This window comes from Anarrhichthys ocellatus, unplaced genomic scaffold (genome assembly GCF_004355925.1).
Source record: "Anarrhichthys ocellatus isolate YVR2014 unplaced genomic scaffold, GSC_Weel_1.0 scaffold26, whole genome shotgun sequence".
Taxonomy (NCBI): domain Eukaryota; kingdom Metazoa; phylum Chordata; class Actinopteri; order Perciformes; family Anarhichadidae; genus Anarrhichthys; species Anarrhichthys ocellatus.
In genome coordinates, this window is record NW_022280056.1 from 1,754,586 (window position 1) to 1,770,806 (window position 16,221).

The window sequence follows — 16,221 nt, forward strand, 5'->3', positions numbered from 1 at the left end:
CTCTCTCTCTCTCTCTCTCTCTCTCTCTCTCTCTCTCTCTCTCTCTCGCTCTCTCTCTCGCTCAATAACAAACTGATTTGATGTTGCTAGGAAACAGGTCCTATTTTTTTACTGTAATTTTATTCTAATTTATTTTCAGAATTCATTCCAATTTCCTGTCTGGGGAGTAAATCAGAAGAAAGACATAAATAAAAACATGGACACTCTACTTCTATCTACGAGAATAAACGTGACTAATTGGGGGTGTGGAGATGACAGCAACCCCTCTCTTCAAACTTCAGTAGAATATGGCAGCGCATACATAGTAATTAATAGCACAGGCATCACTGTTGTTTGCAGCATGAAAGACAATGTGACGTCTGTATGCATTCTAATGAAATAAGCTGATTTTTTTAATGCGATTCATCACGGTTGTCAGTGCTGCTGCTCCTATCGCAACAGAGAATCTCTTCCATGTCAAGGATCCCCGCTCAATACTACACACAGCACTGCTTGTTTTACTCTAATTACACATTTGATTAAGCAACAAAACATTACCGGTGAAGAGAATCTAATATGGAGATATGATCGCAGAATCTCTCCATTCGATAACTTGTGAAAGAAACAGCAGTCTCCGAGCTAGAACTACTGACAGGCAGAACAAAAGCCTGGTGTGAAATTATTTTCAACTTGGGTCCTTTGGGTGCTTCACAATGGTGCTCCACAGTTTTTACTTCCTCACTGTGCAGGTCAATAGCTGACTGAGGATTTGACGCATTTTAAAAACAGGCAAAGTGCAACTCCAACGTAAGGCTCTTACATGATTCCTGACTACAAGGTAGACGATGCTTGAACAGTATTATTGTTATTGTAGGCATTTCTCCCTCAAGGATTGTATAGCATGTCCATACCTGCATGTGGTAGGGGTCCAATCAACAGACCAAAACAAACCATGAGCTCATGGTGCCAATAAGCATGCTGCCTGTGTAGCATGCTTATGTATGTTCAATTATTAAATTATGGTCCCGTTTAGAGTGAAATGGACCATAAAGCAGGGTATGCTTCAGGGCGGGGCTACCCTGTGATTGACAGGTCGCTACCACAGTGTTGTACGGTCTGGAAGCTGTCCATGTTTTCATTTTAAACCTTTTTAACCCATTCGTAGTTGAAAGTCAATTGTAAAAAAAAAATTTGCACTGAGCTCCAACTTCTTGTCACTTCTGGTTGCAAAAAACCAAGATGGCGACAGACAAATTTCAGAACTGAAAACTTCAGTCCACAAACCAATGGGTGACATCACAGTGGCTACATACACTTCTTATACACAGTCTGTGAGGAGATCAGGAAAATATTGATGGACAGAATAACACATTGTTGGTTTTCGTGTTTTCATGATATTGACAATAACAAAAATAGCAAAACACCAGCCGTATCATTTAAATCAGGGGTTTCAAAATGACGGCAGCCCCAGGGACCGAACCGGCTGCCAAAGAGTCCAATCAGGGCCACATGTATTGTGAATGTGAGAGCACCAGTTCAGTGTCACTGAGGAGTCAAATCCATTAGTGACAGTGTAGCGAGCTCACAATTCAAAACACAGTGGAGTCAAGTGTGAAGTTCACCACGATATGAATTTAAATATAAATCCCTGTGTGTTTTTTGCTGTATAATGTCCGATCAAGCTCATCTCTGACAGTGTCTTGTGCATTTTCACAGACTTTGAAAACCAGCTCACAAAATCGTAATTTGCCTAACTGAATCAAAACCCTCCAACATGCCGGTCTCCGCTCTGAAAGCTCAGCTCTGACAGCCGACTGCACCGCTAGATCAACAACTGTGGCTGGAGCGGCCCGAATGTACCCGGCCTCATTTTCAAATTCTCAATTAAAGTGAGAGTGCAGGCAGGCCAGCAGCAGTCTGAATGGATAACAAAGATCAACAGCCTGCCTCTAATGACGAGCGTTCAGCGTTGGTGCACGGATGAGACTCAGTGGGAAGGCTGTAGCACCAGGGAGCTGGCATGGGAAATGAGAAAAATGTGAGATACTGACAGTTCAAATCACTCTTTAATGAAGAACACAAATAGGCTCCCATTGAAGCAGACTGTACATTAAATTGCATCAGGAATACAATGAAAAATGCCAAATCAACAACACATGCTGAGGCAGCATAAAGACCACGCATTAAATAAAAACATATTCATGAAAGATGGTCAGCCAGTCTTTCAAATCCAAAATTCATCAGTGTTGAGCAAAGAATCTGAGGTTATCTTCCACGTTAAAAATAGACATGGTCGTCAGCTCAAGTATAAGTTCACGGCAGCAGCCTGTATTTAGGTTGCTATAGAAACCACAGGTTCATACAATTACTTTTGGCTTCAAAACAAGACTGAAAAAACAGATGAAAGATTTTACCTGTTCCACTTTACTTGTTGCTACGAGGCAGGCAAGAAAAGACTAAAAATAATGAAAAACCTTCTACAGGGACAAAAGAATAAAACTTAAGAGATCAGACAAGATCAGAACCACTGAGGTCCTGTTTATTCTCAGCACAGACCACATCGCAGTCCAGCTACTGGTAGAACATGACATCATTAAAGACACAACACACAACACTTCAAGAGAAACAGAAAATAAAAAGAACAGAAGAACAAAAAATAGCATACATACATATATCACACTGTACACACATATGCATATATGTACAAATACACACATAAAGTACATGCAAACAATATTGACATAAGAACATGTAATCATTTATAGCAAATTAACAATTTAATTAATGGGTCAAACAGTGAGCAGCTCCTTTTATAAATAAAAGGTTTGGTGTTGTCTTTTCTTATATATTATATATAAACCAATTATCGACGAACCGTTTCAACTGTTGCCATCTTAATGACATAGACAAGAAAATATATTGAGCTTTTTATGGCAACATCTCAGTTAGCATGCTACATGTGGAAGCCTGCCTTTTGTCTTTTAGCAGTGGTTTCTTTATTTATAGCCTGCCGTACAGTTAGTTAGTATGTATTGTTTATAATGTTATGATCACTTTTCTTCTTGGCTTTGTATGTGATAAATGTACATACAGTTTACACTCAGACACACCAATATGAACCCATGTACCAGTAACTTTAATTAATAATGGATTCAAACTCGAAACACAGACGTAAACTAAAACATATGTGCTCCCCTGATTTATGATGCAGCCAGAGGTCTTTATCACTCAGCTAACAGCAGCAGTGTGCAGTACCACGGTTCACTCATATGTTGAAGGAGACGTGTGGACATCAGAACCCTGTAGTGTAAACGGATACTCAAGAAAGCAGCATTTGTGACGGTGTCAGAGCCTGACTGTGCATGTAATAGTGTGGTGGTTGATGTGTCCTGGGGGGCGAGGCAGCTTGTGCATGGTCTCCTCTATATATAATCACCAAACACATTCAAACATTGAATAATGACTTGTGGCTTCAGCTGGACGACCAGCGGAAAAGAAATGAATCACAGACAAGACTTATTTCTTATGTGCGCATGCTATCATCTTTCTGAGCTACCCTGAATAAATAAAGTTCCTCAATAAAGAATCTCTTTATTGAAGCTATTACTTGTCCTAAGAGGCAACAATCCAGTAAAGAATTAAGTGACATGTAAATAAACAGCTCCTGCTTCTCGCTCAAACTCAACCAAGGCTTAATCTGTTTTCATCCAAAAGCACAAAGCACATCACAACTTTACTTTTAACATCATAAGTTCATGCAACGCCTCTGCCGCTCAGTGGGCTTGGAAGGATTTCATTACATCTCTGAATTTTCTCTAAAATCGGTTAAACTCTGAGTGACAGAAAGGGAAAAAAACGGTTAAACTTTTTGTACCGTTTAAACTAAACAGCACCACAATTCCACGAATGTCACATCCATTAAAAAACAACATAATAACCGGAAACCAAGTACAGAACTTGCAGGAGGGTGTATGTTTGCACACAAGAGAACTCACCTGCGAGGTAAGGGGTCAGGACAGTGTGTGAGGGGGCTGCTGGCGGTGGGCGAAGGCTCCCTTCGGCTCCTCAGCGACTGGCTCCTCTGCACCTGCCTCAACACACTACTCTTCAGGTCCAGCAGCGTCGTCATTCTCTCTCACTGCCAGAAAAGACACAAAGAGGTGCAAGCCGTGATTAGCACCGTTTGAGTAATTCACCTCTATTCTGGAGGAGTGAGTCAAAATACATTTAATTTCAGCTGTGCAGCTGCATAACCTCTCTGCTCTTGTAACATAATGATGCTCTTCTTCAGCAGGAGGTGTGTGTTCTATTTCTGTCCCGAGTATAATTGATGCAATTTATCTTCCACCTTTTGGTCTGGCCGGTTCAAAGGCAATCAACCTTTATTTTTGGGGAACACATTTTGCACAAAATATGCAACTCGGAGCTGAGAGCCACAAGAGCCCCATAACAGCAATGTCATTAAAAAAACGGTGATATCACTTCAATGAAATGGCAACAGAGCTATGTTTAAAAAATGATTCCAAAAAATGTCTTCATCATAGACCTGGGGCATCTGCAGGACAAACACTAAAAGAGGATCTAAACACTAGACTGTGATGCAGAAACAGCTCAGTCAAAGCCAGATGATGTGAAACAGAATAATAAGACTCTGACTGAGGGTTAATGAAAGAAGAGTTAGTATGAAAAGTAATGAAATGTGGGCTTTACAGAAAAGTAATTTAATAATGAAGCAAAGTTTAAATGAGAAACACATTTCTGTACTTATCTGTACAGCGAAAGTATTTTAATCCATCATTAAACATGCATTAATAGTTCATTGTATAATTGACACTTTAATCCTCTTGGGGAAACCGGTAGCTCTTTAAACAACATTACTTGTTGAATAGTGAGCTCTAGGTGCTGATACAGTAGGTGGATTTTCTTAACCTTTGGTTAGTCTTTATGCTAAGCTAGTTTATGCTGGCTGTACTGTAGCTTCATATTTAACAAATACCAGTAAATATGATCTTCTCATCTAATTCCATAAAGCATATCAGGGAATATCCCAAAGGACTCTTCACCAGCCATTCTGTGGACCAACAATTTATCAGAAGAAACCATCTCCAAAATATATTTTCCAAGATATATCAACTTTTTCAAATGCTGTAAAACTCGAATTAATGAATGTGTTCACAAACAAATGCTCAATTATTAATAACCAGAATGATTTAATAGATAGCCAGTTTGGAGGGCATTGACTGACAGGCATTATATTTAATGAACAAATGTGATACAAAATCATTATTTTCTTAATGTTTAATCTTAACATATAGCAGTTTCACTGTGTTAACATTTAACAGAAGCAGAAATGTTATCCAAGCATTTGCAGGGGTACTTGGGATGTCGTGACTGTGAAATGTGAATTTAGAAAAATGAGCCAATCTGGTGACCTCAGAGAGATCTGCACTCTGTCGCTAAACCATCCACTGAGACCGAGCGGGTCTTTCTCAGAGCCGCAAAGTGAACTCTCATATTGGCTTCATGGCGTCTTTAAAGTATAACTGAATTATATGACCTCATATAATAATAATATTGTGCTCCGTCAGTGCTCCCCGCAGTAGAGAAGCTAAAGTATAAAGCAAACTGTTGTGTTTAGGGATTTTTAATGAAAATGTCCACGTCTGGACATTTTCCCCAAGGTAAAAAAGAAAAAGGTAGAGTCAGCAAGCTGTACAATAGCAACATCAATTCACATCAGCTTAGTGTGATAGTGATAAGTGTGATATCAGCTCTTAACTGTGACCAGAGCCGAGTCTGTAGGCACAGGAAGCCAAAATGTAACTGTCTTCTGAATTGTATTTGATTGACTTAAGGGCCACATAATTAGCGTGAATATCATTTTTAAGAGTAATGCCCCTTTATGACCTTTTTATTGTCAAAAGTCAGACACTGAACTTCATCGTGTTTCTGCAGTACATCTCTGCTTTATTAGGAGTTAATCCTTTTAATCTCAACAGACGGTTGGGCATCTAAAAATACCTGCGCTTCAATATTGAAGTCGGTCACTAAACCCACACCAGGACCAGAATATACGTTTATTAGCCGCCACTTTTTTCAAGTACAACATTACATTTGAAGCCACTGTGGCGCCTAGTCAAAAAGCATGAAAATGAACTGATTGCAAGTTTATTAAATCACATAAATGTCCGTAGTTCCTACAGCAAAACTCTCAGGGATGCTCACGTCTGCCTAGCAACTGAGGAAGAGAGTGAAGCTTATCGTTAAATCAAAGACTCCTCCTTAACAGCATCCGCACTTTAGTCCCCCGCTTGTCCAATTCACTGCATGTTGACTGTGATGTGAGCTCCTGTGATACTGGCTGGCTGAACCTGGATGTTTGTGAGAGCCTCGAACATTCAGCGTGCTGATGAGCAGCAGCAGAAAAAAGAAAAGACGAATGATGAAGACACAAGAGAGAGGCTTTCATTGACGGAAACAAGTCAGACACTCTTTTCAATAGTTGACAGCCGTGAAAAAAAGAAGCGATGAACAATGGTTGCTTGGAGCTTGTTCTGATTTTCCAACCAGAAAAAGACACTTATTGTTATTAACAAACTGAAAGAGGATAACAGTGGAAAGTCATTCTGAGCTGATGCTCTATATTTTACAAACAATGTTCATTGGGGGGGGGGGGGGGGGTATGAGACTGTTGAAGGTTGTATGTTTTGAATGACAGCGCTTTCACCAAATAGATTCAAGAAAATGAAACGTATTTGCCCGTGTGACCGCTATCATTCAGACCAATTGCTGAGAGAGTTGCAGTGCAGCGTGCAGTCGGCTTCCCAGCTCGGATAAGGCAGATACTCGCAGTACAAGTAGTATCACTGACTGAGCCCAAAGGACAGTATGCTATCGATCCATGGGGCTGACACCTGTTATCCACATTCACACTTTACTCTAGTAGACTGAAGTGTCTGTGCTCCTTCTCTGGCAGATCCATTTGCCATTTCCAAGTGACGAACTGATGGAATTTCCTCTTTTTTTGACTTCTCTCGTGATTTCCTATATTTTCCAAACTAGCAGACGAGGATGAGGTTCTATTACAGGTTGTGGATGCGTAAACATTCAGTTAGCTAACTACTTGTCAACACAGATACAGGTCTTGTGGTATTGCTTTAGGGTGAAGCGACTGAGGAGCTGCCTCAAGAATATGATGGATTTATTCTGGTATTTTTTGAATGTCACTGCTCAACGTCTTGAGAAAGCTTTTGGTGTTTGAATCCGATTGAATCTCAGAGTTGTTGATACTTTCTGCCATCAATCTCCATTGTAGCTGCATAGGAAATATGTCATAAATATTTCCAGTGCGACTGTGGCTTAGTGCTCCACCACTAAGCCAGAGCAGGGTCGTCCTTCAATTAGAGGATTGGCCGATCTACGAGAGAAAAATGGATCGAGGTCTTCAGGATTTTATAGTGTATGATCTCTGCTCTTAAAATGACCAACCTCAGCCTTGTTGTCATATTAATATCATTACCCGTGTATGTGTGTGTGTACTTTTACATGTTCTACTATGTATTTTACTTTTTGTTTTCTTTCTTTTCAAGTGTAAGCTGACAGGGACTCACTGAGTAAAGTGCACGTGAAATAAACTGGTGTTTTTTGTCACATTCATCAAATGTACAGGTCAAGTTTGTGGAAACGGGAAAAGAGTTACCTCTTCAATATACCTTTCTACTTATTAGATGTTAATAAGGTCAGAAGAAAAGAAGAAAAGATATCTATTTAAAGGAAAAATTCAGATGACTTTTGAATCTTTATTATTTGTATACAAACAGCAGGGCACTCCTGCCAAAGGAAATGTCAAGGAATCACAAAATGTTAATGAGTTTGAATGGTGATTGGAATCGGGCAGTTTATTTCGTATCAATATTGTTCCAGTTCAGAAAAGTCTCAGGTGCATTTATGTGCATTTTGTCAATGACCGTCAGAGGCTACCGAGAAAGCGTTGAGTGTTCTCTGCTCTCCTTAGTGACCTCGTTGTGAGAGTGAAATACTCTCTCCATGACATCTTTAAAAGGCCGTGCAGCTCAAATACCTGAGGCATATTTTCTCGCTGTGGTAAACAGGAAAAATGCTCCAAACAAACCTGCTCAGGCGTCACAGCACATCCACCACATGCAGGCTGGTAGGCATGCATGGACTGCTGACAGCTAACAGGCACCGCGGAGCAGCTGTCTCCCAGGTGAACTCATTTCAATTACGGGAGTGGATCTCTCCCAACGGGATTTCACTCTGTCTCAGCCGTCAGCCCATAGTGACAAAACGGGGTCGACGTGCCACCGCCGGTGGAGCGCCGGCTGCCAAGGAAGCACTGTCGAAGCCAAGTAAATGCCTTTCTTGCTATATTGGTGCCGAAGTCGTGCCAGGGAAACACTTGCTAATGCTCAACAGTGTCTCTCTCCTGTGAGAGCCAATGAGTCCGCCAGCCAAAGGCGCCTTGCTGATAGGGAAGAGTGTCTCTATGGTAACAGCAGAAGAAAGGGAGCTGGTAAATACAGGTAAATGGAATTCTACGGTCTGATAAAAAGAGCCCCTTGGTGTTATAGTGTGTTCACCTCAATGCAGTAAAACACAAAAAAACATTATGTTTATACACAGTTCAGTACAACAGTTACTACAGGCCACAATCTGCGTCACACAGTGATGGAGAGGAATGCGATCACTGTTTAACTAACAGTGTTAATTCAATATGTACATAATAGAAAGATAATATTTCAATGTAACTTATGAACTTGTATATCTTAAGTATCTCAAGCGCTAGCTTTAAAACAGAATCACTGAAAGAAAACAGACCGTTTGTATTCAAATGAGAACCTGTAATTGTACATTTGCTTCTGCACTTTTTTTCCGCTGTATTGTCCGGCTACACTCTGCTAATTTTCAAATGTTTACTCCAGAGACAAAAGAGATTTTCTGTAATTCATCTCGTGAGCTGGTGAGGCGCGGCATTGGCTGGCTTACTGCCCCCACCTTAGGAGACGTTGTCACAGCGCGCAACGTGCATCACAACAAAGACCCAACTATCAGTGATGAAATTCGTTGCCAACTATTGTTATAATCGAATTTAATCGACTTAACACATTCGTTGTTGCAGCCCTACATCAGACAGAAGACACACCAAGAGACACTATAGCAGGGGATTTTATACACAACCAATTAGCATGCATTTAATTCATTACATTCTTAGTCGACAAAATGAAAGGGAAATAACTGTCTCCTTTAACAATGACACTGACAGTTGGTGTAATTGAATGAAAGACAACGAGCACATTTTGAACTTAATTTAACCACATGAGCCTGAGGAGGTGCACGTTCAAGTCACTGTAAGTCGATTATGCAGCGCTGATGTGAAAAAGCATGACGATCATAACCTTTACGACAGAGGCAAGAGCCTCATTATATGGCCATCAACGTTATAATTATGTCACTGTCCCTTAGGGACACGTGAGCTAAATGGATCCGGCTGCCAATTCCAATTCGGTGACAAATCTCAGAGCTTTCCAGTGGATTGGATTATGAAAAGTCACTGTGATCTATACGGTATGCACCTGCAGATAACACATAATCTATGAACCATCCAGATCCGGCCCAAAAAACACCATCCAGCCTGCTATTCCCAAAAGCTCGCGGTGTCTGTTGTCAAGGCACATGACAGGCACTTTGGCTTGGAAATTGATTACCAGAGAAAACCCCAGGAGTTGGTTGTGAGCTTGTGTAAAGGGCGTCTGCACCACAGCGACGCACACAATATAAAACTTTAACAATGGCACACATCCTTGCACAGATATCTGCTACCACAGATAATACATCCTTTGTCCTCGTGAAAATCACTCTCCCCAGTCGTAACAGTGCTGTCAAAAATAGAAGCCATCGAGCCTTTATGCAGGAACAAGAATGCCTCTCCTTACGCGCAAACACATCGGTGTGCATTCACAAGACACTGTGCTACAATAGCAGTGATGCTCTGAGTCATTCAAGTTCTCACGCACTATAATTAATGCTTCTGAACACAACGACTGACTACTATATTTGAGCAGCATTACCATAACCTGCTTATGATGTCTCTTTGAATGTGTGGCAAGAGGAAAACACTGGGGAAGCTGTTTTGTCTTTGACCACCGATCTATGGCATTTAAAATGGAAATTATTCATTAATGAGTGATTTGAAATTAATGGACTCATAATGATTAGTCTAAAGTGGAGTTAAAACCTGCATCCTGGGAGAAAGCCACAAAGAGATATTTACAATTCTTCTCTGACTGTAATTATTTTCATCCTCCTTTTAATCTGCTGGATATATTAAAGCACAGGTAAATTACGGATTTGGCTGCCGTTGCTGTCACGGGGACAAGATTATTCTAGATGAGCGCCGTCTTTGTGTGCGTGTGTGTGTGTGTGTGTGTGTGTGTGTGTGTGAGTGAGACGAGCGTCTCCAAATCGAAAAATTGATTTATACACAGTATGAGACATGCATAATGTGTGAGCTGCTGAGGAGGGTAAAATCACATTCAGATCAAGAGTTCTAAACTGCCTTTAATCTTATGACACTTGCTAATATACAAAAGTCTGGAATCCAGAGAAGAGCGCATCTTCCAACACAGACCTATAAATGTTTCACAGACTGCATTCTGAGTAAAATAACATGTTTTCAACTTCATGCTTTATCTTTATCTGATGCTGCTCTGATGCACCTGTGTGTGTGTGTGTGTGTTTATGTGTGTGTGTGTGTGTGTGTGTGTGTGTGTGTGTGTGTGTGTGTGTTGTTAATTCAAAGAGTGCGTGGCGTCTCCAGCTTTTGAAATGTACAGAGCAGGCTGATAGAATATATAAGGAGAGCGTTTACAAAACAATGATTCAACCATAAAACCCTCTCCAGCTGTCATGTTTCGGTAGAGCCAACAAGTGGAACATTTTACTGACATCCAGAATGTGAGTCTGCCTACATCTGGGTTCACACGGAGACGACTTGAGGTTTCCAACATTGTGTTTAAGATCTTTGTGGTGAACATTAGGGGAGCTTTTGGACATATAGCAGACATGTATTATTTCTTCTCAAAAAAAAGTAAAAGAGATTTGAGCTCCCGAGCTACATTATATGCCAATTACATGATCCTTCATGCACTGATATTTTATCTGGGCATCAACAGAACTTTATCCTGCGTCAATAAGGCTCATTTCAAATGATTTTTCAGCAGGGAATTCAGATCAACAGGTGCCAATGAACCAACCTCTAACAGAGTGACAGTAGCCTGAGTCAGTAAAGCGGATGCATGTTTTTTGTTTTCATTATTCTAAAACAAATGTTTCATGCACGTAAATGATAAAAAGCCAGCTCACCTGTGTCTCCTGACAGTTTTCCAGTGTGAAATGTTTTTTTTGCAGCTGCGTGTGTCAGAGTTCCTGAGAATCAAAGCTCTGATCTCTGCAGCAGCAGCAGCTGTTTTCTTCTGTCAACGAGGCGAATCAACTTCGGCGAAAACAACGTCTGGATATTTTTCTTGCGATAGAAGACAGACAGAAGCTCATTTTAGTGTTTCCAATTGCTTCCTGAGCTCAGGCTCCACTGATGCTCACCCAAATATGGCCATCGGAAGTGCAGCGACACTTCACTGCCCTCGATTACTGTCGGAAATATTAGACTACGAGGTGACAGCACGACACAAACTAAGGTTGAGTCAAAATGCAACTTCCGAGTTCTGATGTATCCGGATAACCGATTTTCAAAGCCAAGAAATGAAAAAATACATATATTATATATAAACTTCATTTATTGTACTGCACAGATTGTGTACTTTTGCTATAAACAAAAAAATAATAATGAGACCATTTGGGCAAGATAAGTTTAGAGCAATCTCGGCTTACTTTACTTTCCAATGTTCATATTTAAACACATGTAATAAACATCTACACATCCATATCAAAAACAACGTTTGAAATGTTTTTTTTAATTTATTTAAACCATGTAGCAAATTCACTTGACTGTTATTTCCTCAAAATAGCAGTAGACTAATTTCTCTCTCCCCTCAGTGCTTCTCATAACAGTTGATTCTTACTTCCGCTCAAAGGCGCTTGAATTTTACTATGTACACCTGAATGCATCATTTGACTGTTGTTGAGGGATGTCGCCGAGAAAAATCCCTGAGCGACGGAGGGAGCAGGTTCAGCTGTCAATCAGACGGAGATTCCTGCTTCGACTTTGTTCCGCCTAATGAGCTCATCCAGTGCTTTAATGTAACACTTTGATTGGATCTAAATATGATAATGGGGAACTCGGGAGATCAAGAAGCTATCACAGGCTTTGCATATAGTGCACATGGGGCTTGGTCTCAGTGTCAACCCCAAACAGGAAAATAAACAAACTATATAGATATAAATATATATATTTCCCATTTTCCACAATGTGCTAATGAAATATAACGTCCTTAATTCCTGTTTCTTAATAACAGTGTTTGAAAGAAAGAGAAGCACCGGCCCTTCTTTCTATTTTGTTTTACTGTGCTTAATGTTTAGTTTAGTTTCTACTACACTACACAGCTGACACATAACGTGCATTTAAAAAGAAACAGATCTGAGGGACTATATATTACGTCACTATAAGCATTATTACATTTGAACATTTGAATGATTTCCTGCTGATTAAAGGAGGACTGCTAAATTGACTACATGTTCTGTGTCAGTGCTTCATTGAATGACACAGCAATATTTACACATTGCCAATAAGGTTGAGCAGATGATGAACAGCACCTCGAAGCCCTTGTATCATAGTACGCCTCAGGCATTTTCTCACTACTCCGGGGAAGGGGAAGAGCATGTGCAAAATGCTTTAAATAGACACAGGGACATTAATTATGTGCTTGTAGGGTAGAGGTGCTTCTCTCTAAGCATAGAAATTATTTCACATGGCCATTATAACAGGAGCTGCAGTCAGGCACCCTCTCATAGGACTGACCATTATACCAATGGAAACCCTCATCGGCGTCAACAAAGTCAAAGCTCATCAACGTCCTGCTTACCGACAATAATCTACAGAGGAGCAAATCCTGAAGCTTTCATTATGTCGTGGAACTATTTCAATCAATCACAGAGTGGAATTCGTTCATAATGCCCAAGTATAAAATCTATTTATCAGATCTGTTATTTGGTAATAATAATTTCAGCAAGTATTGAAAATCCTTTGCTGAAAACAATAGACTGCTCAAAAGGTTTAAAAGCCATTTTGGAGCTACCTCACAGTCCTGTGTTAAGCAATTACACAACACTTCAGCGGTACATTAGGCAAACACAAAAGCATTCAAGGAGATAATAGCTGCAGTTCAGAGTTAAAAAAGAATCATACAGCCACTGCTTTTCAGCTCAAAGCTAATTAAAACTTGATAATTGACAATGACAACGTAAAGGCTTGATCTGTTTGTTCTTTCTTTGACGTTTTCTCACCAATGCATATTGAGAGGGGGACATGTCTCTTACTGATGGTGAGTTTCTTCTGAGCTGTGACGGAAGAAGTGGACGTAGTCACCGTGACATCATTTTTGAAGCCTCAATTTCAACATTTTAGCTGTAGCCATCTTGTTTTTTTCAAAAACAAGTGACACAAGAGGGTGGAGCTCAGTATGACCAAAGCTTAATAAGAGATTTTTAGGCAACCAAACATTTTATAATTAACTTTCATGAACTGAAAATACTGTGAAAGGGTTGAATTTCTAAGAACAAAACACAGACAACTCCCAGACCGGACAAAGTCGTTGATTGTTTATCTTACTCTAAATGGACCATAATTTACTAAATGAACATCATGCTGTATTAAAGAAGACTTGTTACTAGAGATTGAGACCATAAACTCATGTTTACAATGTTTACTGAGTCAATAAATCAAGTGAGAAGTAGAATCATCTTCTCATAGACTTCTATACAATCAGACGTATTTTTTAAAACCAGAGGAGTCGCCCCCTGCTGGCCATTAGAAAGAACGCAACTTTGAGGCACTTCCTCATTGGCTTCACTTTGCAGAAACCGTCTAATTCACCAACGAGGAAAAACGAAAGCTAGACTTCTCTCTGATGTTGATGTGTTTCGACATGATTTTTAAAATCTCAGCATGATTGAACAGAAGGCTTTTCCCGTGTTGAGTGATGAAACACATGTGACCCTCTGCCTTGTTTCCATGGACACATCATTAGAGAACTTCCCCAGCTGGCCCCGACTGCTTGTGATGACAGCAAATAACAAGTGAAGGATTTAGTAATTCAAATCCAACACTCAATCTGATTAAGATTACATTTTTTGTTTGTAGTTGTGTTGTGTTATTTCTCCTTTTTTTACGATTATTTTATAATTTATTTCTACTTTGATGGACTCCAATCATATGAAGACTGCAGCACCAATCACTATGAAGTCACTGCATTCTCACTTTGAAATCACATCTTCACATGAGTCATTCAGAGGTTATTCAGACACTGTGTTCTTGAGCCTGACTGCTGCAACTTTTGCAGATGCAAATCAGTCTTTCTTCTTTTCTTTTCTGTAGTGTATATGATGTTTGTGCAAAGAAGAGCAGTGCATTGAAGAGTCATTTTGTCGCCACCATATTGCCTCACATATGCACACTGAATGCTTCCCAATGACACGTTCACCAGCATTTCCTGATCAGATTACAGATATCAATACAGAGTAACTGTTGATTCTGCCGTTTGAATCTGAGCTCAACCCCAAGCTTGCACATTGGACAATGGAGGCAGTAACATGTTTCCAGAGCTCACTTTTTGACCCACTTTGTTTAGTGATGAGCGGCAAAACGCTGGTTTCAAATCTCCCACAGTAGTATTCAGTTGAACTTCATTTTTAATGGCCAATATCACAAATCACCCCCCTGAACAATCTATTAACGGGGTAAAAAAGGAACAAACCTCAGGGAGAGCAACTGAGGAAGCAACAGATGTCATGTGTACAGAATGTACAATGTAACAATATTATACCAGTCCATATGACAGATATGATACCTATAATGAGAGTAATAATAGCACTAATAACAGCAGAGGAGATATGAGAAAAAACATATTACTACTTATAAAAACAGCAACAGTGGATGTAACAGAAGGATGATGATAATAAAAGCAGTTATAGTAAGATACATGTGACTAACAATAACAATAATAACAGCAGTGGGTATCAGGCAGGGCCACGGCCCAGGTATACCCACAATCCATGGAAACCTGAAAGGAGAGTCCTGGAGAGAAGTTCATAAGACAAGAAAAGATAGCTGGTTTGAGGTGCATGTACAGCCACCCAGTGGTGAGTAGTGTGTAAGTACTGCACCCTGTGTGCTTTGGCTCACACTATAATAAGCTTTCAATAAGATGCAGCACTAATTCAGCTGGATGCGCCTTGAAGCACCCAAATCAAAGTCACGCATTTCTTCACGGCGTATCGATCTCTGTGCGTGTGCCAGTGTTGGATCCACTCCACAGCGACATCAAGCCGTGGTGCATCTCTGCACAATACAAGTGCCAATCAGTGGAAGTGTTTACAGTTCACTCCATCAGTGAGAACAAGAAGCTAATCAGCACAACACAAAACAACTGTCACTCAAAAATCTACACTATTATCTCCAGAGAATGTGCTGTTTAGTTATTGACATGATGAGCGTGACAACACTTTAGTTTCACCGAACACGCTCAGACACTTGAATTATCGCACAGGGCTGAAACTAACAATTATACAACAGCAGCATATGATGTTGATGATCTTGACATTATGGACATGAATACAATGTGTTTTTCTTTTCATCACAATTTGCCAAGATGTTTTATTAACGTGCAGACAGAAAGCAAACAGTAAGTATAGTTCCCAGGGAATTAGACTGTGACTGATATGTTGAACTGGATACATGGACAATGCATCAACAACTAGAACATTGTGACACATGTCTTCCTTTTATAATGATCATTTACTTTATTATTTGTGTTCTATTGCTGAACACCATATACAATCAATACTGTAATTACAAGTCAAACAATGACACTGAAATCAGTCACCAAACATATACATACAACATTTGAACAATCAATCAATGCTCTTTGTGTAGATGATAAAAGACAACTGCAATCATTTTCATATCAGCTTCATTTGGCATCATTAAATCCTTGGGATATTTGTGGGTGTATTTGCTCTTCTCCATCTTCTCCGCCTACATAATAAAGG

General features: G+C 40.0%; 1 protein-coding gene across 1 annotated transcript in view; it reads right to left on the reverse strand.

Annotated features, from left to right (window-relative positions):
• The window catches only part of baiap3 (BAI1 associated protein 3), a 33,822-nt gene extending 22,235 nt beyond the window's left edge, over positions 1 to 11,587 (reverse strand). Inside the window, exons 1-2 of the mRNA XM_031862101.1 lie at positions 11,362 to 11,587; positions 3,975 to 4,117 (exon numbers count right to left, since the gene is read on the reverse strand). Coding sequence (XP_031717961.1) covers positions 3,975 to 4,108 — 134 coding nt within the window. The 5' untranslated portion in view covers positions 4,109 to 4,117; positions 11,362 to 11,587. The remainder of the gene's footprint in view (positions 1 to 3,974; positions 4,118 to 11,361) is intronic.
• Between the last annotated feature and the right edge of the window lie 4,634 nt (positions 11,588 to 16,221).